At 42.6% G+C, this 26,808-nt stretch overlaps 1 protein-coding gene across 5 annotated transcripts in view; it reads right to left on the bottom strand.

Moving 5' to 3' along the window:
- Nucleotides 1-26,808, bottom strand: part of LOC139269157 (uncharacterized protein KIAA1958) — a 140,609-nt gene that overhangs the window by 40,987 nt on the left and 72,814 nt on the right. For 3 of the 5 annotated variants that reach the window (XM_070888273.1, XM_070888267.1, XM_070888261.1), the window contains one exon: nt 3,658-5,129. The exons of the other annotated variants lie outside the window; for them this stretch is intronic. In XM_070888273.1, the coding sequence (XP_070744374.1) occupies nt 4,090-5,129 (1,040 nt within the window). In that variant the 3' untranslated portion in view covers nt 3,658-4,089. Of the gene's footprint in view, nt 1-3,657; nt 5,130-26,808 lie in introns of those variants that run through there. 5 annotated transcript variants of the gene reach the window in all.

The raw sequence follows: 26,808 nt of genomic DNA, 5'->3' as shown, positions 1-26,808 counted from the left end.
ATCGCTTTGCTATCATTTTTCTTGTCAATTTCCTTCTTTCCCCTCCTGACGTTGTTACTTCTTTGCTGGGGCACAGTTGCCACAGGCTGCAGTTAATCTCTGGGACCTCGTATTATTCACTTACGAGCTGCGACAACGGGGGAACCGGGGCTGAGCCTGAACTTTTCCGATCTGATGCAAAGTCATTGACCAGAAACATTAACTCAGTTTCTCACTCCACAGATGCTGTCTGATCTGCTGAGTATTTCCAGCATTTTCTGTTTTTATTTCAGATTTCCAGCATCCACAATGTTTTGCTTCTGAACTTTTCCTCACCTGACGATCCACACATGAACATTTCCAATAGCAGGTGGGCTGGCTAACAATCAGGAATGGAAACCCTGGTCAATTCCGCCCTCCACCTTCCCTTAAAGCAGAAACGCTGTTGGTCAATTGTAGCACCACTAAATTGACAATTTCAAAATTGAGATTGATAGATTTTTGTTAGGCAAGGGCATTAAGGGATACGGAACCAAGGCGGGTAAATGGAGTTAAGATACCAATCAACCATGATCTGAGTGAATGGCCACAACAACTTGTATTAATATAACACCTATAAGGTGGTAAAACATCCTAAGGCACTTCACAGCAGTGGTGCCAAACAAAACTTGACATCAAGCCACAAAGAAATATTAGGACAAAAAAATTGGTCAAAGAGGTAGGTTTTAAGAAGCATCTTAAAGTAGGAAGGAGAGGTAGGGAGGCAGAGGTTTAGGGAGGGAATTCTAGAGCTTTGAACCTTGGAAGCTGAAGTCATGGATGCCAATGGTGGAGTGATTAAAATCAGGGATGCTCAAGAGGCCAGAATTGGAGGAGCACAGATATCGGAGGGTCATAGGGCTGGAGCAGATGAGAGAGATAGGGAGGGATTTGAAAACACGGATGAGAATTTTAAAATTGTGGTGCTACTTAACTGAGAGCCATTGTAGGTCAGCGGGCACAGGGGTGATGGTGAACAGGACAGTGTGAGTTAGGACACAGGCAGCAGAGCTTTGGATGACCTCAAGTTTAGTGAGGGTAGAACGTGGGAGGCTCGAGGGGCTGAATGGCTCCCTCCTGTTCCTATCTTCCACTACCATTCTAAGATCAGGTAACTCAGCAACGATCAGGGATCAAGCCTTGGCTGCTAACTGGATTAACGCACTGAGCCACTTGCAAAGAGCTCAAAATAACTTTCAAATTATGGACTAATATGACGGCCACAGTTTTAGCTTGAATCATTGGGAATCAAAGCCAGAGCAGAACACCTGAAGGCTCCATCATGACTCCTGGCCATCCCCATTCTCTGTGAAAACATTGTTGGCTGCTGGGGCCTGAATCCCGGGGAACCTCAATCTTCCAGTAAACAAACTTTTACTTTCAAAGGGGCAAGCAAAGCTGGACAGCCATTGTTCTTCACTGGACAGTTTGCCCTTTTATTCAGTGGAAAGTTCACAGGCTGGAAAAAAAAGCCTTTTTATTTTTACTAGTACTGCCTTCGGCTGTCTGCAGGGGAAAATAAGCACTACATTCTGAAAACGTACATTAATCAGCAAAAAAAAAGACACCCATTAAAAGAGAAAGATTTTTTTTAAACTGAGTCTACAAAGGCCAGTTTGAAAAGGCTGTACCTAAACACTGTAATTTAATAAAAATGAGGCAAAAAACCCTACAAAACTGCATTGAATAGTAATTTCTGTCAACTACTACACTTCAGGCAGTGATCTGAGTTTCACAGTATTCTAAAGAATTTCCAACCTAGATTGAAACCTAGAGCCATGCAGAACTCCCATCAGATTGACTTCAAGACTCAAACCAAAACAAGAGCAGGTTATTTTAACCCTTTGAGCACTGAAAAACCTTCAACCTTTCAAAACACATGCACCACTTCTGTAGAACACATCTGAGCAAATTCATTTTGTGTACAATTAGAAGGAAGCGCATTATAATTCTGCACACAGTTCTTAATGTATAGTGCTCATAATTTGTCAAATTTTGGTGCATAGGTGCTCAATGGGTTAAATTAGCCGAACGCACTTTGATTAAAAAGTAGTACCTAACAGTCTCCTTGCGAATATATCTTTGCATATTGTTAAAGCAATAAACTGTTTGGATACTAAGCAAATAATTCCATTTAACAAATCCAGATTTTTTTTTTATATAAAGTAAAATTTTTAACCATTTAAAAAGGAGCATGCACTTGTAGGCACATTATTTTGATATAAATCTTTCCTTCCAACAATTTTAGAACGCTCCATTATTTTAACTGAGAACAAGCGGGCAAATTGGGCCCAATTTACACACAAATTATTAAAATACACACACTCAAAATACACGCACTCATTCGTGGCTCCAGAAAGCGCTACAGGAAGTAACACAGTGTCCTGCACATAAGTCTACTTCATTTAAATTTTGTGGAATTAGACTGTTAAGACAGACGGACTATAGAGAGCTGCAATCCTTCATTGGTGTGAACCCAGCATCAACTAATGAATTTCACACCAGACTTAGCTTATGCACTTTTCTAAAATGGCGTTCCAACAAATATCAGTACTTGTGTACGAGCAGCTATATACAGATAGTTCTAATTACAAAATGTCATCTTAAAAAAACTAAAATAAATATGATGACATACAAAATCTGCAACACCAATAATAGTAACATTAAAAAAAACAAAATCAAATTGCTAGCAGAATGTCACAAGCAACTTTCAGGTGTAGAGTCCACTAAAATACAACATGAATGAATAAGAAACTGTGCATTTGCCACACAATGAGTTAACCAGGACACTGAATGTCTTCCTCAGTATCAAGACGACATCTTCAGTAACCAGAAGAGGTAAGGTTAAAGGTTTTAGTCATGACATACTGTACAACCATCATACATCTAGAATCATGAGATGCCAGCCTGATACAATTCAGTGTTTACCCAGGCTAACTGTTTCGTCCTATAACACACCCTGATCAATGTTTCCCAGTCAAAGCAGTAGTAGTGGATCACTGGTTTGCACAGCAGGGTGCAACATGAATCATACAGGCTCCTGATAGAATGTCCTCAAACTCCAAATATATTTCAATATCATTGCCAATCATAAAATTATTTTAAAAATAAATCCTAAATCTGCTATTTTTCTCACTAATTTCTTGTAACTTGTAGGAAAGTTAGAAACACAACTCCTAGGAAGATCTCAGAACCAGCTAATCGCTCTCTGTTTAAAAAAAGCTTGGCTTGGCAAAGAAGGCAAGCCACTTACAACACACTGAATTGACTCACAGATGAGAGACTCTGGGCAACAGGAGGGTAAATGTCATTATCTGCAGTGAAGGATGCAAAGTGGTGGGTATATGGGGCCCAGTGGTACAGGATACAGAAACAATAATACCGAGAGGAGAAATGGTTTAAAACAGCACACAATTAACACTGGGTTAAACAATTAATACTGCAGCTGTGCAAAGAAGCTTCTGCACTTTGGGATCCATGGCAGGTTTGTTCAAAAATATTATTTTTTCGTCTCACCCATTTAGAAATTTGTGAATAAAAAAAAAAGCTGTGCAGCTGAATAATTTCTATAACTCTACTTGAATGCTTAGCACCTAAACATTTGACAGTCGTTTCATTGCAGAAATTGAATAAAGATTGTGCAAATTTTGAAAAGCTTTATGGAAAATTGGTCATTCTTGAGCGTCATGAGGAGAGATTTAAAAATAAAATCAGGATTTTTTTTTTTATTAAAACAACTTCCAGAATTATGGCATTTCAAAAACTATGATTTGATTAATGATGTCCATAGACATGCTTGGAAAAAAAAGGAACTTTCTAGACCAAAATCTGCACACCTTTTTAAAAAAAAGACTAGAGTGCGTTATAGAATCATCATTAACCTGTACATTTGATCACTGGAGTTTTAATATGCCTGCTCTAGAGACATAATTCAGGCCAATAACCCTTTCACATGCTGCGTTTAAAAACTATAACTATCAGTGGCTGAGGAATAATTAGACTGTATAAAAATGTGAGAGAACACAGAGAATAATAAAAAATAATTAAAAAAAATCCCAAAGCACATTTCAGTCAGGCTGTATCTGAGGAAGAGTCAAAAGAACCAGAGATGATAAAGTTCCCCGTATTGGTGAGACCCGACATCGACTGGGCAGCTTGCTGGCTCAGATTGTTACATATTAGCACCAGTTGGTTGCTTTGTGCCTCAGACAGGGAACTACAGCTCTGGTAAACACTAAAGTTGGTCTTCCTCCCAGGAATATTCCCCTTTTCACACATGGTTTTAACCATTTTTGAGAGCTTATTCTTCCCGAGGGATTGGCTGTTGTACCAGTAAAGTGCAGCCAGGTTGCAGACTGGCTTGATGGATAGATAGAAGGGGGCATCTTCATAACGCATAGCTGGCGGGCGCCTTTGAGCGTACTCCTTGTAGTCCTGCACTGGGCATGTCTGCGGAGAATGCGGCGTGGCGTAAATTCTGCACTCAGTTCCCGCTCTCCGGCTCTTCCCTTGTGCATCTGAGCTGTCTATGATTTCCCACTCCAGGTACTCCAAGCCTGTCTCGGTTACGTGTAACCTGATGTCCCCCCATTTTAGTGTGGAACTGTGGAACCCAGCACAGTGCCCAAACGCTTTAGTGTTGTTTAACCACACGAGGTTGAGCAGCCCTTCGGGGTTATATCGGCTCAGCAAGCCTCGTTTGCGCAGGATGAGTTCATCAGCAAAGGTGAGTTTCATTGACTTATGTGGCTTGTTCCCTTTCCCTTTGCCTCGCAGCTCAAGCTGCTTCTGCTTCAGTGCTTCCTGGGAGCGCCTGAATTCCTTATCCCTCGTTATACTAAACCCATATTTGTATTCCTTTAAGTACCTTTCAAGTCCACATTGATAGTTGGCCAAACTGTTTGGCTCGTACTCGGAGCCATCTTTCTGCCTGGCATCCACAAAGAATGAAGCTAGATAGGCATCAAGTTCCGTGCATGGTATAATTTGGATGTCCCGGTTTTCGTGTGGGTATTTGGAAAGGAGGAACTCTCTGAAGTTTCTCAGTGCAGTCAAGGTGCTTCGGACAGTTTTTTCATTCTGTTGACCCTCGCAGCCTCTTTCTTCATTTTCTAAAAAATGGAACAGGGAGGGGGAAAAGAGAAAAAATATATATAAGCTGCACATAAAGCCATTCAAAACTAAATTTCAATTCTCAAAGGTCATTGGAAAACGATTATTACATACCTGTCTCACGTTTCAAAAGCCAACTTCAATTTCACAAATGACGTAAAAGATTAAGGCAAAAAAAATTTCAAAACAAGGTCCTCATGTCAATGCTGCACTCTCGGTGCATGGGAATTAGTGAGAGAGATTAGATCAGAACAACACCTCACAATATTACACTGCTGGAATTGCCCAATATTACACTGCTGGAATCACCCAATACACTGCCGCTGCAAATGGGTGCTGAAAGTAATGCAACAGTAGACAGGATTTTGAAATATGGATGTAACAAAGTACTTATAAACTACCTACACTACTGACACCTAGTTAGCAAATGGGGAAGTCTGGTGTAATGTGTGGCCAAAGGGAACAATAAATCCTTTGTGACTTAAAACAAACCAAGCCAGGCAATCTGGAATTAAAGGACTGATATGCCACACCAAGCATCATTTTCATCTTTACCCTTTCTGCCAATTCACAAAATCATCGATGTTGCCTTTAGGATTTCGTCAGTTGAATGGTGGAAAGTACTCTGCAGTATAATTAGTTTACATCACTCCAACTTGTGTTGTACCCGGAGCAAGCATTTTGAACGAAACAACACTGGATGAAATATTGATAGTTACCCGTTGGTCACTGGTGGCGAGAGCTGTTTCAGCGATGAACTGGTAATAGACTAGAACGCACATCAACAATATTAAAACATATTGGCTTGTGTGATTTGTTTTCCTTCCAGCAAATTGGGACCAATATGCATAATATAGCTCATGACAACATGGGCTTGGTTTGCCATATAGACTACGTTTCTACAGATTCAAACAGAGTATTAGAAATGTCACTCTCACGCGCGCTTTGTGCTTATACAATTACAAAAGCAGCAAACTTGTGAAATGTAATTTGATAAAACACACAGACCAAACACATTGCAAATGATGTATGACTATCTTTGCTGGATTATATATAGGCATGGCAGGCATGGTATTGCAATAGAGAAGTCATTGAGTGCCAGAAAGAATCTCTCAGCCCACCTACCCCATCAATGCAACGACTTTCAGCCATGCAATTTAATGTGGAAAAAGTGACATACAACTGAACTGCTCCAGTACGGTAAAGTTCACCTCGCATTTCTTGACCCAAAGAGGGGCACCACGACGTCTGAAATTTTGTGACTTATTTGCTTTGCCCAAGCTGGCCGAAGAGACAGGCAAATGAGCAACTATACATTGTACTGATTTAGTAACTGAGTCTCTAGGTTGAAAAGTAGGAAAGAAGATAAGATATATTGAGAAACAGTGGTTAGACTGGGGTGGAGTATAAAATGATAGAGGGGGAAGAGATGAGAGAAGCATGAATAGATTTAATTAAAAAAATACATTTGAAGCAGGCACAGCAGCGAACCTAGCTAGATGGTTGCAGTATTAAGTCATATAGCTGTCTGGCCTTGAATCCATTTCAAAACCTGGGCTAAGTTTAACCACTTCTCAGGTAGTCTGCAAAGTGATGCGATAAAAACTAAGCATTTTTTTCCCTGTGAGGTATGGTGGTGTTGGTTTCTTTCTCCCGTGATAGTGCTTCAGTACAGAGAGACCCGTGGGTCCTTGTGCATGAAACACAAAAAGTTAGTATGCAGGTACAGCAAGTAATCAGGAAGGCAAATAGAATGTTGGCCTTTATTGCAAGGGGGATAGAATATAAAAGCAAAGAAGTCCTTCTACAACTGTACAGTGTATTGGTGAGGCCACACCTAGAGTACTGCATACAGTTTTGGTCTCCGTATTTAAGGAAGGATATACTTCCATTGGAGGCTGTTCAGAGAAGGTTCACTCGGTTGATTCCGGAGATGAGGGGGTTGACTTATGAAGATAGGTTGGGCCTATACTCATTGGAGTTCAGAAGAATGAGAGGTGATCTTATCGAAACATATTAAGATAATGAGGGGACAAGGTGGATGCAGAGAGGATATTTCCACTCATAGGGGAAACTAAAACTAGGGGACATAGTTTCAGAATAAGGGGCCGCCCATTTAAAACAGAGATGAAGAGGAATTTCTTCTCTCAGAGGGTTTATTAAACAGTAATTGGATGAATGAACAGAAGCAGTGACACAGTATAGATTTACAATAGTTACAGGCTTAGTTATACCTTCTTGGAAGTTAAAAACCTCGAATTCTCCAGAGAGCTGTGGAGGCTGGGTCATTGAATATATTTAAGGCAGAGATGGACAGATTTTTGAGCGATATGGGAATAAAGGGTAATGGGGAGCGGGCAGCGAAGTGGAGTTGAGTCCATGATCAGATCAGCCATGATCTGATTAAATGGCGGAGCAGGCTCGAGGGGCCAAATGGCCTACTCCTGCTCCTATTTCTTACGTTCTTGTATGGAGCTAAAAATCTGTCTCACCCATGAAAAGGGGCCAAGATATTCAATTCAAATACAAACATCTTGTGGATTTTCTGTTTGTCTGGCAACTTATTTTGAATTGACATATTTAAATTTATTTTTCCTCCTGTCAAATATTGAAAAGTGTTTCTCAGGTTGTCTTGCTTAAATTGAGTGGTCAGTTTGAAGTTATCAGAGAGACAGAAATTGGCCAGGGAGGCTTTGTGGACACTCAACAACAATAACAATATAATATCCAGGGACCCGATGATGAGTCCAGTTTACTTGCAGTATAGTGCAGCAGACACGAGGTTTTTAAACTTCCGAGAAGGTATAACTAAGCCTGTAACTATTGTAAATCTATACTGTGTCACTGCTTCTGTTCATTCATCCAATTACTGTTTAATAAATCTGTTGGCAGTTTATAGCCTCTGCCACAGTCTGGAGAAGTATTTATTCTACCATTTTCTGAAGGTGAGGAAGTTCATGCGAGGACATGTGATTTAACAAAAAAGCCAAAACGCAGTGACAAGTGTTTTCTGTTTAATCCCAAGATACTGAACCCCGAAAACAGTTCTAAAACTTAACCCAAGAACAGAACAGTAAAACATCTGGGATAAATAATGTGCCTCAGGTAGGGGTGAGGGTAGGGGCGAGAGTGGGAGAAGGAGTAATCCTATTATAAGTGAGTTGCTGAGTAGCATTTCTGGAAAGATCAGTGGAATGGACCATTGCCTATACTCTGACACTATCAGACTATATAGGAGCAAGTGGACTGAGAGAGAAATTCACAATATAATTACCGATGGGAGGGGAAGGGCCATTTGGCCCATCTTAGATCATCATCCAAAAGTACTCTAAAATCCCTCTGTGGTAGCACCCAATTGGATCTTAAATGATTCCAGGTTGTTTTGCCTTCACTTGGGAGTCTATTCCATATTGGGAGCTACTGCCTGTAGAACTATTACCCCCAGCACAAGTTTGTACCTTAAATAGACGAGAGAAGGAAATTGGTAGTAAAAATGGCCTGTCAACCAATCGAAATGCATAAAAAATGCTCCAAGACATGGGGACTGGGACCGAGCAGTTACAGTGCACTTGACCTAGAGACACCTGTTGCCTGGAGCATTGAATAAACCAGACAAACAGAGTCCCATTGAACCAAAAGCAATAAATGTTATGCAGGTATTGGGTATAGTTAATTTTCCCAAGTACATTGGCAACATTGGTGCATTATTCATTGAAGCCCTGTGCACTTGCCTCCTCCTCAGTCCTTCACTATTTCCTTCTGGAGTGTGACCCCAGGAAGAGATGTCCTGCACTGCTGTAACCAATCCCCCCCCCCACTCCCACTCCGAGGTTATGCAAAATTAGTCATGTCCCAGGGTTACTCTGGAGATCTGGTGCCAAAACAGACAGGCTTACGTACATTTACTTGGGAGACTGCTTTTGCATTTGCTCTAGGGGCGCCAAATTAATAAAAAAAATATTTAATTTCAGCCGAGCTGCAAGGGGAGAAGCTATGCGTGACTGTGACCAATCAACATGCAAATTCCACATAGAATCCTCAGACTAACTAATCTGTCCATTCATCAGTTTTTCAAGTAAATGGAGATCAAAGGAACCGGATTTGTCCAGTTACACTACATGGCAGATGAGTCTGCTATAAGCAGCTTACATTGTCGTGCATTTTAAACATCGCGGTTCATTGACTGGTTGCCCTTATTCAATGTCTACGAGGGCAGAAGACTGCTTCCCAATTTTGCATAAGGGACATCTTTCTTTAGCAGTTTTGCTCATTCTGTTTGTAATAGTTATTAGTATCTTTTTTAGAGAGCATTTTTCAAGCAATCAATACAAGTGTACATGCTCTGCTTGCATCTGCATTAACAGCGCGTGTGCAATGTTTAGTCTGCAAGCTGGTGCATGATCTTGTGAAAAAAGGCCCCTGGTAATGGTGACACACTTAAGACTGAGCTAGCATTATCATCATAAGCGTGCAATTGTTCTGGAACACGTGAGTATTTTCTTTCGTCCAACTTAATTCCAAAAGCACTGGTTCCTCTTCTACCATATAATACCACGAACAATTTAAAAATTGCATGGCATTAAATTCTACCGCTGCCGTTAATTTCTGCTGTAAACTGAAGTTTAATTCAGTAGGTGAACATCAGTGGTACACAATGTTAAAAGTGGCTGAAAAGAATGCAGAGATTGTAATGGGTTTCTTATATTCCAAATAACTCAGTAAAAATGTAAAATTCCCAGCAAGATAAATGTGTCACAGCAACACCAGTGAGATAAACGAATTAGAATGTGCTTAACTCATTATGCACTGCAAATTTTTTAAAAGTTTGCTTTACACCACATACTAGAGAATAGACTGAAAGGATACTCTGAAGGGAGGGGGTTAATTGTTTTTATTTAATAAGTGGCATGAGATTGAAGAAAGCCATGGCAATGCTATTTATAAACACATTTAAATAACTGTGCTTTAAAAAAATGGCACCATCTAAATTGAATGCATTATTTGGGATCAATAGTATATGGAGAAATAAACTATTTAGGATGCAGACCTCACAACTCCCTTGTGACTGAGTTATGAGGATTGACATGATTTGCTGATTTATTTTTCCTTATACCACTGATTCTTCACCATGCATCTTCTGTTTACAATGCATTCCTAAATCAAATCTACAACCTGTCAGTGCGCCAAGATTACCCTTTAAATGTTCATGTTGTGCTGATTAAAAAAATAAATCACACAAGGAAGCCTTCATTATGTTCACATACCACAAGCACACAACAGATAATACAGGACACAAAGAAAAGCAAAAAAAAGGATATCTCAGTACTCAATATGAAAGGTGAAACACCAGCAGCACAGAGAGAAAATAAGTAAATACATTAAGTATCAGCCGTGGCTCAGTTGATAGCGCTCTCGCCTGCAGAAGGTCGTAGGTTCAAGTCCCACTCCAGAGACTTGAGCACAAAAATCTAGGCTGACACTCCCAGTGCAGTACTGAGGGAGTGCCTTTCGGTTGAGATGTTAAACCAAGGCCTCGTCTGTTCCCTCGGGTGGACGTACAAGATCCTATGGTACTATTTTAAAGAAGAGCAGGGGAGTTAGCTCCGCTGTCATGGCCAATATTTATCTCTCAATCAACATCACTAAAACAGATTGGTCATTATCATTTTGCTGTTTGTGGGCACAAATTGGCTGCTGCGTTTCCTACATTACAACAGTGACTACACTTCAAAAGTACTTCATGGTGCTTTGGGACATCTGGTAGTAGTGAAAGGCGCTGTATAAATGCAAGTCTTTTTTCTTTCAATCAGCTGATACTGCATATCATATATTGTTTTCCTGCAACTATGGCCAATCTTTACTAATCGGCATATTTTATAGTTAAGTTTTCTATAAATTTTTACATAAAATTTTTGCAGCACAGAAACAGGCCATTCAGCCTGTTTATGCTCCACATGAGTCTCCTCCCACCTATATCATCTAACCCCATCAGCATATCCTTCTATTCCTTTCTCACTCATGTGTTTAGCTAGCTTCGCCTTAAATGCATCCATGCTATTTGCCTCAACCACTCCATGTGGTAGCGAGTTCCACGTTCCTACCACTTTCTGGGTAAAGAAGTTTCTCCTGAATTCCTTATTAGATTTATTAGTGAACATCTTACATTTATGGCCCCTAGTTCTGGACTCCCCCACAAGTGGAAACATCTTCTCTACGTCTACTCTGTCAAACCTCTTTATAACTTTAAAATATCTTTATCTGGTCAACTCTGGAGCCCAGGTTTCAGTCAACACAGCCTCAGAATTATTGCATTACCAAAACCAAACATGGCTGCAAATAATTCATTCATTCAGATTTGGATCCTTTGCAATGTAACTCACTGAATTCTTTACCTAGCACACCTGTAGGAACAATTAAAGTACAAATAAAACTGAAGTAAATGAGCAAAAATTAAAAACCATTGTAATGCAGATTTTGAATCAGGACACATCATAATTCGTGTTTTTTTTTAAAAAGTGAGGTTAAAACTCCCTCTTTCCAATTATGCCCCCATGCTTGCTCATTTGGTTTTCCCTGAATTGTCTACCATACTTTAATCAGTTCACCTGCATCAAATTCCTGTTCCAGAACTAGCAGTTAGAAATAACACTGGGATGCTCAGTAAGGGATGAACATTCTTCCAATTTCCCCCTCTTTCCCTGACTAGTCTCCGCTTTTATGTCTTCCCACAATGACGGGGCTGAGCTTAATATCGCAGTGAATGGAGATCGCAGGAACCAGCCCATGACAACACACGTTGTTGCTTCAACACAGCGGCAAACTGAGAAATTTCTCCACTCCTCTCCTGAAGTTGCGGACTCCAGCGAGGATGCAGTTTTTCGGGCCCTAGCAGTTCTTGGGCGCCTTGCCCGATGGGGTATTCTTCACGTACAAGCTCTTTTACGCCGGCCCTCGTTTAGTTTAGATTCCGGGACATCATTAACGATGGGCCATCACCCTGCATTTACACTGCTAACCCAGGTCCCTTATCCCAGCTAGAGTAACAGGCTCAATAAAACCCAACTAGGTTTAGGATTGCACTGCTGGGAAAAGCCAACAGTTAGCAGTCTGAACATAGGGAGCTGACTCCAGGATACTACTCCCCCAGAATCTAAACTAAACACCAGTGTAAAAATGCTTTGCAAGCGTTATTCAACCACATCACAGCCAAGCACAACCTTGTTCTCATCCAGCATTGATAGACACACCTTCCAGAAAGGACTAATGGATATGAGGAGTGCAAACACCCACCTTTCCACCACCACCCCCCTCCCCCCCAGGGTTTAGCTTGGGGACATTGAAGACAATTGAAGCCCCTTGCTGCTACCCCCACCCAACCAAAGATTAAATCATCTAACCAAGCAAGATTGGTCCGCATGGCTTGGTACCACACAAAGTGATACATTATCAAACCGTGGGAGAATCGCCTCTTTACCTGTTTTAATTAGCTGCGCAAGATTTTAAAAAAAGATTCATTTGTTTCAGTAAAAAGTTAAACAATGATATTCTCTACCACCAGCAGTGCGAGGGATCAAATACCCTCTTTATAGAGATCAGATTTGACCTGACATCAGACCTTTGCTCATATAAATTGCCCAATGTCAGCACTGGACTGAATCAAACTTCCCTTCAGCAGCGTGCTTCAAACTGCTTTCCATGTAGATGGGCTAGCAAGCTGATTCACCATCCCAATCTCCGATTCCATATAATAGAATATAAAATAATAATATATAAAATAATCCCTACAATACAAATCACGGCTGATCTACTAATCCACCCGCATGGGCTTGATTGATTAATGGATCAACACTGAAGATAAACAAAAAAAAAGAGTCAATGATGGTGTCATCAATAATATCAATGTTTCAACAGTACTCCGGATCATGGTACTGACAAACCTTGGGTAAAAATTATTGAACTTCTTCCACACACACTTCCCCTAACCCCACTCAGAAACTTGAACTAAAATGTCATAAATTCAAACAGACTTTTGCAGTGTCAGTCATGGCTCAGTTGGTAGCAGTCTTGCCTGAGAGTCAGAAGGTTGTGGGTTCAATTCCAACTTGAGGCTTGAGCACAAAATTTAAGCCGACACTCCAGTGCAGTACTGAAGGTGTCCTGCACTGTCAGATGAGGCGTCTTTCCAATGAGACGTTAAACCGTGGTCCCGACTGCCCAGTGGACTTATCCCACAGCACTATTTCGAAGAAGAGCAAGGGAGTTCGCACCGGTGTCCATCACGAAAACTGGTTATCTGGTCATTATCACATTGTTGTTTGTGGGACCTTGCTGTTCACAATTTGACATCTGCATTTGGGCGAACTTCTGCAGAAGATCTTCAAAAACCATGGGGAAAAACAACCTAAACAAATGTCTATGCCACTTTTCCAGGGCTTCTGCAATTCTTGTGCTGAAGTTAAGGTGGCCCAGCAGAAAGTCACTATCATGGTGTCTCTTGTATGGAGGTGCCGCACTGTTCTGTGGCCTGTTTCACACACCTGTTATAGCAGGCTCAATCTGTTGTGGGCCACATTTGAAAAAAAATGCATAGAAAAGAGCAGTAAGAAAAATACATATTTTTTAAACACCTCAAACATGTAGGGATAAACTGCACAGCATGTTGGAATAAAATGCACAGGAGAGTGTGGAAAGACTATTGTTCTCAATACTTGGATGTGCCAATATTTCCTGCAGCCTTTGGACAAAACCAACATCATAAGAACATAAGAATTAGGAGCAATAGTAAGAAATTGCAAGAGTAGGCCATACTGCCCCTCGAGCCTACTCCACCATTCAATATCATGGCTGATCTTCAACCTCAACACCACTTTCATGCACTATCCCCATATCCCTTGATTACCCGAAAGTCAAAAAATCTATCCATCTCTGTCTTAAATATACTCAATGATCGAGCATCCACAGATCTCTGGATAGAGAATTCTAAAGATTCACAACCCTCGGAGTGAAGAAATTTCTCCTAATTTCAGTCCTAAATCACCAACCCGTTATCCTGAGACTAGGACCCCGAGTTCTAGACTCTCTAGCCAAGGGAAACAATCTCTCAGCATTTCACCTGTCAATCTCTCTCAGAATCTTATGTTTCAATTTTATTAGCCATCTTATTTGTCTCCCACCAACACCTATGTGGTTCTATCCTCAACTCCATCAACCATCCAGTAAAAAACTTCAGCATACTGCTTAACTCCAAGCTGAGCTTCCTCCCCCACATTACCAAGACACCTCTCTCCCACTGCTGTTGCAATCCTAGTTCAGGCCTATGGATCCAAGCCAGCCTTCCTAAATTACAGCTTATCCAGCCAGCTCAAAGTCCTGCACTCCCATCAATCTAGTCCTTTCCAAGCTCCACTGACTCTCTGCTTCAGTATCTTTATCTTTGCATTCAAATCCTTCCACGGTCTCTTCCTCTACTTAGCGCTCTACTCTAATTGCATGACCCTGGAAGTACACGACTTTCTGATCGAGTTACTTCTTGTTCTTCACTCTCACCAGTGGTGATTGCTCCTTTAATTACCATATATCCTTATCGTCAGGAACCCCTTCCCTAGATCCTTGCCATCTCTCTGCTTACTTTGCAAAACTTCCTTAAAACCCATCCAACCTTGTCTGTTTTCCTCTTCTACTCGGTGTCCACCATTTTTCCTCTTCAGTATAAAGTTTTCAGAAGAGTCTGCCTGTATGGGAGGACAGCCATATAAATACAAGTTGTATTGTAGTTATTAAACAGATCTAGTGCTTGTGTACATCAGCCTCCACGTAAAGTGGCTCTCTGACCAATAGCGCAAGAGCTATCAGTGAATCAGTAAAGAAAGACTTGCATTTATATGGCGCCTTTCACAACTTCAGGATGTCCCAAAGCGTTTTACAGCTAATAAAGTACCTTTGAAATATACTCACTGTTGTAATGTGGGTAACGCAGCACTTAATTTGTGAACAGCCAGGGCCCTCAAACAGCAATGTGATAATGACCAGATAATATACTTTTAATGATGTTGGTTGAAGGATAAATATTGGCCAGGACACCGGGGAGAACTCCCCTGCTCTTCTTCAAATGTTGGGGAAGTCCAGAACCAGAGGTCACAGTCTAAGGATAAAGGGTAAGCCATTTAGGACCGAGATGCGGAGGAACTTCTTTACCCAGAGAGTGGTGAACCTGTGGAATTCTCTACCACAGAAAGTTGTTGAGGCCAATTCACTAAATATATTCAAAAAGGAGTTAGATGAGGTCCTTACTACTAGGGGGATCAAGGGGTATGGCGAGAAAGCAGGAATGGGGTACTGAAGTTGAATGTTCAGCCATGAACTCATTGAATGGTGGTGCAGGCTAGAAGGGCCGAATGGCCTACTCCTGCACCTATTTTCTATGTTTCTATGTTTCTAAATAGTGCCGTGGGATCTTTTATGTCCACCTGAGAAGGCAGTTGTGGCCTCGGTTTATTGCCTCACCTGAAAGACAGTGGCACTCCCTCAGAACTGCACTGTCAAGTGTGATTTTGTGCTCAAGTCTCTGGAGTGGGATAATAATGGACTCTCAGTGGAAAAATATCACATTGATCTTGTTTGAAAACTCTCCAGTATTTTTGGCTCATCAGATTGCGACACTGATGCGTCAATCAATCATATCTGGAATGCAGGTAAAAGGTTAAGATAAACCTCCACCAAGCCCAGTGACTCTAGATTAATCCATTTAACTTGTGCTCATGGTCAGCCCGACGAATACCACCCAGAGTAAAGCACCAAAGGGGTGTGAAATACACATATTACCTGGATTAGCTCAAGAAATGGAATATAATTCTACTCCGAAATTCTACTTGACTCGCCCCACTCCACTTCCCTTAATGTTGTCAATTGTACAGAAAAACGTAGATTTTTATTGTATTTTGCCGTTTATACGGATTAGTGTATTACATAACATAAGAACATAAGAATTAGGAACAGGAGTAGGCCATCTAGCCCCTCGAGCCTGCTCTGCCATTCAAAAAGATCATTGCTGATCTGGCCGTGGACTCAGCTCCACTTACCCGCCAGCTCCCCATAACCCTTAATTCCCTTATTGGTTAAAAATCTATCGACCTGTGATTTGAATACATTCAATGAGTTAGCCTCAACTGCTTCCTTGGGCAGAGAATTCCACAGATTCACAACCCTCTGGGAGAAGAAATTCCTTCTCAACTCGGTTTTAAATTGTCTCACCCGTATTTTGAGACTGTGCCCCCTAGTTCTAGTCTCCCCGACTAGTGGAAACAACCTCTCTGCCTCTATCTTGTCTATCCCTTTCATTATTTTAAATGTTTCTATAAGATCAGCCCTCATCCTTCTGAACTCCAACGAGTAAAGATCCAGTCTACTCAATCTATCATCATAAGGTAACCCCCTCATCTCCGGAATCAGCCTCGTGAATCGTCTTTGTACCCCCTCCAAGGCTAGTATATCCTTCCTTAAGTAAGGTGACCAAAACTGCACGCAGTACTCCAGGTGCGGCCTCACCAATACCCTGTACAGTTGCAGCAGGACCTCCCTGCTTTTGTACTCCATCCCTCTCGCAATGAAGGCCAACATTCCATTCGCCTTCCCGATTACCTGCTGCACCTGCAAACTAACTTTTTGGGATTCATGCACAAGAAACCCCCAGGTCCCTCTGCACCGCAGCATGTTGTAAATTCTCCCCATTCAAATAATATTCCCTTTAAATGTTTTTTTTTCCCCAAGGTGGATGACCTCACATTTTCCGACATTGAATTCCATCTGCCAAACCTTAGCCCATTCGCTTAACCTATCTAAATCTCTTTGCATCCTCTCTGCATCCTCTACACAACCCGCTTTCCCACTAATCTTTGTGTCATCTGCAAATTTTGTTACACTACACTCTGTCCCCTCTTCCAGGTCATCCATGTATATTGTAAACAGTTGTGGTCCCAGCACCAATCCCTGTGGCACACCACTAACCACCGATTTCCAACCCGAAAAGGACCCATTTATCCCGACTCTCTGCTTTCTGTTCGCCAGCCAATTCTCGATCCATGCTAATACATTTCCTCTGACTCCGCGTACCTTTATCTTCTGCAGTAATCTTTTGTGTGGCACCTTATCGAATGCCTTTTGGAAATCTAAATACACCACATCCATCGGTTCACCTCTATCCATCATGCTCATTATATCCTCAAAGAATTCCAGTAAATTAGTTAAACATGATTTCCCCTTCATGAATCCATGTTGCGTCTGCTTGATTGCACTATTCCTATCAAGATGTCCCGCTATTTCTTCCTTAATGATAGCTTCAAGCATTTTCCCCACTACAGATGTTAAACTAACCGACCTATAGTTACCTGCCTTTTGTCTGCCCCCTTTTTTTAAACAGAGGCGTTACATTAGCTGCTTTCCAATCCGCTGGTACCTCCCCAGAGTCCAGAGAATTTTGGTAGATTATAACGAATGCATCTGCTATAACTTCCGCCATCTCTTTTAATACCCTGGGATGCATTTCATCAGGACCAGGGGACTTGTCTACCTTGAGTCCCATTAGCCTGTCCAGCATTACCTCCCTAGTGATAGTGATTGTCTCAAGGTCCTCCCTTCCCACATTCCCGTGACCAGCAATTTTTGGCATGGTTTTTGTGTCTTCCACTGTGAAGACCGAAGCAAAATAATTGTTTAAGGTCTCAGCCATTTCCACATTTCCCATTATTAAATCCCCCTTCTCATCTTCTAAGGGACCAACATTTACTTTAGTCACTCTCTTCCGTTTTATATATCGGTAAAAGCTTTTACTATCTGTTTTTATGTTTTGCGCAAGTTTACTTTCGTAATCTATCTTTCCTTTCTTTATTGCTTTCTTAGTCATTCTTTGCTGTCGTTTAAAATGTTCCCAATCTTCTAGTTTCCCACTAACCTTGGCCACCTTATACGCATTGGTTTTTAATTTGATACTCTCCTTTATTTCCTTGGTTATCCCTTCTTTTTCACTGGAATATATTTTTGTTGAGCATTATGAAAGAGCTCCTTAAAAGTCCTCCACTGTTCCTCAATTGTGCCACCGTTTAGTCTGTGTTCCCAGTCTACTTTAGCTAACTCTGCCCTCATCCCACTGTAGTCCCCTTTGTTTAAGCATAGTATGCTTGTTTGAGACACTACTTCCTCACCCTCAATCTGTATTACAAATTCAACCATACTGTGATCACTCATTCCGAGAGGATCTTTTACGAGGAGATCGTTTATTTTTCATGTCTCATTACACAGGACCAGATCTAAGATAGCTTGCTCCCTTGTAGGTTCTGTAACATACTGTTCTAAGAAACAATCCCGTCTGCATTCTATGAATTCCTCCTCAAGGCTACCCCGTGCGATTTGATTTGACCAATTGATACGTAGACTAAAATCACCCATGATTACTGTCGTTCCTTTTTCACATGCGTCTATTATTCCCTTGATTATTGTCCGCCCCACCGTGAAGTTATTATTTGGGGGCCTATAAACTACGCCCACCAGTGACTTTTCCCCCTTACTATCTCTAATCTCCACCCACAATGATTCAACATTTTGTTCATTCGAGCTAATATCATCTCTCACAACTGCCCTGATATCATCCTTTATTAACAGAGCTACCCCACCTCCTTTCCCTTCTTGTTTATCCTTCTGAATTGTCAGATACACCTGTATGTTTAATTCCCAGTCTTGGCTACCCTGCAACCACGTTTCTGTAATGGCCACCAAAGCATACCTATTTGTAATGATTTGTGCCGTCAACTCATTGTCTAACCTATCTGACTGCTTTTGCGGCTATTAAATATCCACCCAAGGATCCAGAATGTTGAACACGAGAACAATTAGGAACTTACTGTTTATTAAGCAAATCTATTTGAAAACCCATATTTCCTCTCTCAACACCAATAGAAATGGCCTGCAGCGGGTGTGCAGGTGATTCAAGGTGCTTTGCTTTGCTATTAATGATGGGATTCTAAATTTTTTTTTTTTTAAAGTGACAACCAACTGTTGATCCCTGTGAAATAGTCGCAATGGCTGGAAGAGAGAGAGAGAGAGAGAGAGAGAGAGAGAGAGAGAGAGAGAGCGCTGAGGAGAGATAAAGGAGAGAGAGGGAGAGAGGCCAGAGAGAATAGATAAAGGAATGAGAGGGAAAGAGAGTGAGTGAGAGAGAGAGACCAGAGGGAGAGGAAGGGGGAGAGAGGAGAGGAAGAGCGAAAGAAGGGGGGGAGAAAAGGGATGGGGGGGGGGAGGAAAGAGAGGGAAGGGAGCAGGGGGGAGAAGGGGGGGGGGGAAGAGAGAGAGAAGGGGGGGGAGAGAGAAGGGGGGGGGGGAAAGAGAGAGAGAAGGGGGGGGGAGAGAGAGAAGGGGGGGAGAGAGAGAAGGGGGGGAGAGAGAGAAGGGGGGAGAGAGAGAAGGGGGGAGAGAGAGAAGGGGGGAGAGAGAGAAGGGGGGAGAGAGAGAAGGGGGGAGAGAGAGAAGGGGGGAGAGAGAGAAGGGGGGAGAGAGAGAGAAGGGGGGAGAGAGAGAGAAGGGGGGAGAGAGAGAGAAGGGGGGAGAGAGAGAGAGAAGGGGGGAGAGAGAGAGAGAAGGGGGAGAGAGAGAAGGGGGGAGAGAGAGAAGGGGGGAGAGAGAGAAGGGGGGAGAGAGAGAAGGGGGGAGAGAGAGAAGGGGGGAGAGAGAGAAGGGGGGAGAGAGAGAAGGGGGGGAGAGAGAGAAGGGGGGGAGAGAGAGAAGGGGGGGGAGAGAGAGAAGGGGGGGAGAGAGAGAAGGGGGGGGAGAGAGAGAAGGGGGGGAGAGAGAGAAGGGGGGGAGAGAGAGAAGGGGGGGAGAGAGAGAAGGGGGGGAGAGAGAGAAGGGGGGGAGAGAGAGAAGGGGGGGAGAGAGAGAAGTGGGGAGAGAGAGAGAAGGGGGGGGGAGAGAGAAGGGAGGGGGAGAGAGAGAAAAAAAGAGGAGAGTGGCACCGGTGAAGTTATTTAGGAAGGAAAAGCAGATGAAGTGTGCGGGTCTTCAGAATTAGCAGGGGGGGGGGGTGGGGGAAACAGACTTGGGAAAAAGCAGGTACATTAAGGACCACACTGGAGCAAGTAGCTTGTGGCTATTGCAGGTGGAAACAAGGGGAAAGTCTGTCTGGGTGTTTTCGAGTTTGATTTTTGGATTTTATTTCCATTGCTTTCATAATACAATTGTGCTCTAAAGAGAGACTGGATTATATAATGGTTTGTAGGAGTTGCCGTGTGGTTGTTTGGCTTAGAGTCTTCGGTAGCCAGGCTGGGCAATAAAGCATCAGGGAGTGCAGGCCCAAGGTCAGGAGTGTTTAAGGCTTTGTGGGTTTGTCTGAATATTCCTGCTTCAAGGATGGGGGAAGACAAAAGGAACTGGAAGGTGGCTGAGTAAGATTTGTATTTCTCTGAGCACGTATTATATTAGAAATGTTAATTTTAGTGGCATGTATTGGGGAGGGCGAGGAACAATCATGGTGCTATATTACAGAGAATTTATTTTTTGTTGTAACGCGATGGGTGGAAATTGAAATCAGGAAGAAGGACTTTGTGCAATCCGATTTCTGAATAACAAAAAACGTTAAAATAATCAATTAGCAAGGAGAAAAAGATTAACCAACGAGGAAGAAGAAAAAATGGCACTGACAGACAGATTGGATTGACAGGTCATTCTGCAGATTACAGACTGCGCGTGCACGACAGAAATTAAGACAGTTATAATAAAGACGTATAACCATGTACATTCTGAATATCATTCTCAATATATTTTGCATGTATAAACATTTATACCACAATCATAAGAAAATGTTATCTTCCATACAGGGTATGACCCATTTAAAAAAACATAGAACTGCCCAACTTCAGCCTCAAATCCCACAAGAAACTGCTTGATCACCAAAAAAATAGTAATTCGATATTCTCAATTCACAAACATTTTAAGGAAGGAAAAAAAATGATAGTAAATATTAGCCACTTAAAAAGGAACCCATATGCTGTATTAGAAAATTAATCACCAGTGTATGTACCCAAAGTAGGTTTCTATAAACAGGCATTTATATATATATTGGTAAAGTTTATTAACGTGGAGTGAATTGAAACACTTATAAAATCAATATCATTGGTTTGGCAGGGTTTTATTAAATTCATTTTAAATTTAAGAATGTTTCACACTTCAGCCTGAACTATATCTATCCCCAATTTAAAAAGGTATAATTCAGAATTGCTGAATCAGAAAATATTAATGGCACCAAAACCATTGCCCAAGTTGCAAAAAGCGGGTTAAAATGTTGATCTTCACCCATTTAGACCAAGAATTTTGTCAATTCTGCAATATTCTGTTGTTTCATCCATTTCTCATTGCTACTTTACGACAGTCATTTGACCATGCAAATGCAAACAATGCCCCATTTCCTTTACAGTCCCAACTTCAGTTGTAATGATGCAACAACAACAACTTGTATTTATATAGCAGCTTTAACAGTGTGAAATGTCCCAAGGCACTTCACAGGAGTATTATGCAATAAAAATGACACTGAGCCGCATAAGTAGAAACTAACGCAGGTGACCAAAAGCTTGGTCAAAAAGGTGTGTTTTAAGAAGCATCTTGAAGGAGGAAAGAGAGGTAGAGAGGCGGAGAGGTTTAGGCAGGGAGTTCCAGAGCTTGGGGCCTGCAAGATAAATGAGGTGGCACTATGGGCTCCAGAGGCTGAGGCCCACCTAAAGAGGTGAGTTTGATCAGTACCTCTGTAGACAGCAAGATAAAAAAGTCTACCACCTTTTGAAACGGGCAGTTGCTAATATCACCCACAAAGTGAAAACAATCAGCATTTGCATTATCATCAATTTCAAAGTTGCCGGATATAGCGTCTTAAGTGCTGCGATTTTTAAATTCATTCCTGGGATGTGGGCGTCGCTGGCAAGGCATTTATTGCCCATCCCCAATTGCCCTCGAGAAGGTGCCTTCTTAAACCGCTGCAGTCCACGTGGTAAAGGTACTCCCACAGTGCTGTTCGGGAGGGAGTTCCAGGATTTTGACTCAGCGACGATGAGGGAACGGCGATATATTTCCAGGTCAGGATGGTGTGTGACTTGGAGGGGGACTTGCAGGTGATGGTGTTCCCATGTGCCTGCTGCCTTTGTCCTTCTAGGTGGTAGAGATCGCGGGTTTGGAAGGTGCTTTAGAAGAAGCCTTGGCGAGTTGCTACAGTGCATCTTGTAGATGGTACACACTGCAGCCACGGTATGCCAGTGGTGGAGGGAGTGAATGTTTAAGGTGGTGGATGAGGCGGGCTGCTTTGTCCTAGATGATGTCGAGCTTCTTGAATGTTTTTGGAACTGCATTCAACCAGGCAAGTGGATAGTATTCCATCACACTCCTGACTTATGCCTTGTAGATGGTGGAAAGGCTTTGTGGAGTCAGGAGGTGAGACACTCGCCACAGAATACCCAACCTCTGACCTCTTGTTGCCACAGTATTTATGTGGCAGATCCAGTTAAGTTTCTGGTCAATGGTGACGCCAGGTTGTTGATTGTGGGGGATTTGGTGATCGTAATGCCGTTGAAAGTCAAGGAACGGTGACTGAACTCTTTCTTGTTAGAGATGCTAATTGCCTGGCAATTAAGTGGCAAGTAACATTCATGCTACACATCATCCTAAGCCTGAATGTCGTCCAGGTCTTGCTGCATACAGGCACGGACTACTTCATTATCTGTGGAGTTGTTGAACTGAACATTGCGTAATCAACAACAAACTTCCCCACTTCTGATCATCAATGACCTTCCCTCCATCATAAGAAGTAGCTGAAGATGGTTGGGCCTAGGACACTGCCCTGAGGAACTCCTACAGTGATGTCGTGGGGCGGAGATGATTGGCCTCCAACAGCCACAACCATCTTCCTTTGCGCTATATATGACACCAGCCAGCGGAGAGTTTTCCCTGATTACCATTGCCTTCAATTTTACTAGGGCTCCTTACTTGGCCAAATGCTGCTTTGATGTCAAGGGAAGTAACTCTCACCTCACCTCTGGAATTCAGCTCTTTTGTCTACGTATGGCTGGATTGGATTTGAACTGCGTTTTGTGGACAGGACATACCTGGCAGTTTTCCACATTGTCGGGTAGATGTCAGTGTTGCAGCTGTACTGGAACAGCTTGGCTAGAGGCGTGGTTAGTTCTGGAGCACAAGTCTTCAGCCGGGATAGTCAGGGCCCATAGCCTTTTGCTGTATCCAGTATGCTCAGCCGTTTCTTGATATCATGTGAAGTGAATCGAATTGGCTGAAGACTGGCTTCCATGATGGTGGGGACCTCAGGAGGAGGCTGAGATGGATTATCCACTCGGTACTTCTGACTGAAGCTGGTTGCAAAGGCTTCAGCCTTGTCTACTGTACTCGGGTGCTGGGCTCCACCATCATTGAGGATGAGGATGAGGATGTTCATGGAGTCTCCTCCTACTGTTAGTTGTTTAATTGTCTACCACCATTCACGAATGGATGTGTCAGGAGATGTAGAGCTTTGATCAGATTTGTTGGCTGTGGGATCGCTTAGCCCGGTCTATAGCATGCTGTTTATCAAGCATGTAGTCCTGCGTTGCAGCTTTCCCAGGTTGGCATCTCATGGTTAGCTACGCCTGATGCTCCTCCTCTTCTACACTCCTCATTGAACCATTGGCTTGATGATAATGGTAGAGTGAGAGATATGCCGGCCATCAGGTTACAGATTGTGGTGAAATACAATTCTGCTGTTGCTGATAGGCCACAGCACCTCATGAATTCCCAGTTTTAAGCTGTCCCATTTAGCACGGTGGAAGTGCCACACAACACGATGGAGGGTGTCCTCCGTGTGAAGACGGAACTTTATCTCCACAAGAATTGAGAGATTTTCACTCCTACCAATACTGTGATGGACAGATGCATCCGATGACAGGTAGATTGTCGAGAACAAGGTCAAGTAGGTTTTTCCCTCGTGTTGGTTCTCTCACCAACTGCCACAGGCCCAGTCTGGCAGCTATGTCCTTCAGGACTAGCCCAGCTCGGTCAATAGTGGTGCTACTGAGCCACTCCTGGTGATGGACATTGAAGTCCCCCACCCAGAGTACATTCTCTGTGCCATTGCTACCCTCAGTGCTTCTTCTAAGTGGTGTTCAGCATGGAGGAATACTGATTCATCAGCCGAGGGAGGACGGTAGGTTTCTTTGCCCATTCTTGGAAGCCATGAGACTTCATGGGGTCCAGAGTTAATGCCGAGACCTCCTAGGGCCGCTCCCTCCCTAATGTATACCACTGAGCCGCCACCCCTGGTGGGTCTGTTCTGCCAGTGGGACAGGACATACCCAGGGATGGTGATGGAGGAGTATGGAGTCTGGGACGTTGGCCGAAAGGTATGATTCTGTAAGTGTGACTGTGTCAGGCTGTTTGCTTGGCTAGTCTGTAGGTCAGCTCTCCCAATTTTGGCACAAGTCCCCAAATGTTAGTAGAGGAGGACTTTGCAGGGTCGACTGGGCTGGGTTTCCCTTTGTTGTGTCCGAAGCCAGTGCCTCGGTCAATGCCGGGTGATCCATCCAAATTTATTATTATTGTTTTTCGTAGCAGTTTGGTAGAACTGAGTGACTTGCTGGGCCATTTCAGAGGGTTGTTACCAGTCACATATAGGCCAGACCAGGTAAGGATTGCAGAATTCCTTTCCTAAAGGACATTAGTGAACCAGTGACAATTCGATTGTTTTTTGGTTACCATTACTGATACTAACTTTAATTAACTGAATTTAAATTCCCAAGCTGTCATGGTGGGACTTGAACTCACATCTCCGGATTATTAGTCCAGCCCTCTGTATTACTGGTCGAGTAAGATAACCACTAGGTTATCATTCCGAGCAGTTAGGAAAGGTAGTGTAGCTAGAATGCACATGCTCAATTGCAACAGGGTGCATTCCCAGCACTGGGAACTTCAGGCAATAGAGCAAAGCCACTTCTTGAACCAATATGGGCTGTTTACCGTAGGAGAACGCCGTCTATGGTTGATATGTGGTTCTCCCGCTGTTGAGGATAGGCATACATAAAGTGAGGGAGCATCGGAGAGCCAACCACATCGGAGACCCATACTTTATGGGCACTGCCAGGAGCTGTTCGGTCTTGACTTGAAAATATGCAACGTCAGATTCCCTTCCTTTTACCAGTTAACTAGGGGGCACAGGAGTAATGCCATGGTCAAGATAAATAGGGGAGAGCAACGCAGAGAGATAATTAGCCTTTATTTTACAAGCCGCTGCCCCAAGACCCCAAACTTAAATATAAATGTGGTTATAAATAGGCCATGAAGTGATACAGGTATTCTGAATTCTGCAACAATGTCCCACAGAAGAAGCTTCATGGAGTGTGCAGCTTTAAGAGCTTCAACCAACAGCTGATTCCAGGTTGACACACTTGAACTTTCGGCTCCAGGTGGCAGTGAAAACTAAATGAAACTCCTTAAAAGAAACGACCCAATCCTGGTCTCAGCAAAATATTGCCACTATAGTGACGGAATGCATTTCATGAGAGAATTTGCTGGCCTCGTGTAATACTCAGTTTTCACTGCTGGGTGCACTTAATCATCATCTATTACTAGATTCTGAAGATGCCTGTGTGCTTCCATTAAAAAGCTCCTAACCATATTCGGTAATATAGAAATATACTATTTTGTGGGAAAAAAACTATAAATCACACACAGACACTGCTGAGGAGAATAAACCACAATGCTGAAAATGCTTTGGTCCCTTCAGTCATATTTCTGGATGCAAGAAAGCATAAAACTACAGACAGGAATGATAAAAAAAAACATATCTTCAACAGACCTTAAAACAAGCGATGGAAACACAGCTTATACTTGTGTGCAAGATTTCTATTAAGCTTTCAAGAGGGACAAGCTCATTTCCACTAGAAAACGTGAGAGCATCAATTTATTTTATTTGTCTGATGACTACACCCCCTTTCATTGTGCTCTCTGTCTGGATTCATTTGCTTTCTGCTGGTGACATGTCATGTTGCCTCAGTGGTTATACATAAAAAGTATACTTTAAAAAAACACAGGTCGAGCTTCTGACTTTGAATCGGGTTTTGGTTTGAGAATGGTAATAATCAGAATGTCAGCCTAATTATAACATTTCCAGAAAATGTCCAAAGTGTAGTGGGAGTAGGAGGCGGAAGGAACAAGGGGAGCAAGGCACATTGCAGATGTCTAACTACAAGGCATCCTTTGTAACCGTCTTAAGTTCCTTCCTTGTCTGACCCAGTGAGCACTGTGTGGGTGTTTGTTCACTTGTCAACTCTCCATGTGGTGTTCCAACACTCGCACAAACAAATCTCTCGCCAGCCAAGGAGTTTATGGACTATTTTGCCTGCTCTAATTTTTAAAAACCACAAATGTCTCATATGAACAAAGCATTTCACATGATGACATCTGATCACTCCCAGCTCAATGCCGTCTGCCAGACCGCGTAGATTCAATTAGCAGCTGAACACTGTGAGCAGGGAGTGACAGCCTCACAATTTACAGCAGCAAAGCACCAGTTTACAGCCAAGAACTGCCCAATAGGAATCTAAATACCACATTCATTATGAATGTCTGTAAAAGGCAAGGACTATAAACTACAAAATGTCAAAGCAC

The sequence above is a fragment of the Pristiophorus japonicus genome, chromosome 1 (genome assembly GCF_044704955.1).
Source record: "Pristiophorus japonicus isolate sPriJap1 chromosome 1, sPriJap1.hap1, whole genome shotgun sequence".
NCBI classification, from domain to species: domain Eukaryota; kingdom Metazoa; phylum Chordata; class Chondrichthyes; family Pristiophoridae; genus Pristiophorus; species Pristiophorus japonicus.
The sequence above is the reverse complement of the archived record's forward strand: the minus strand, read 5'-3'. Positions and strand labels throughout refer to the sequence as shown.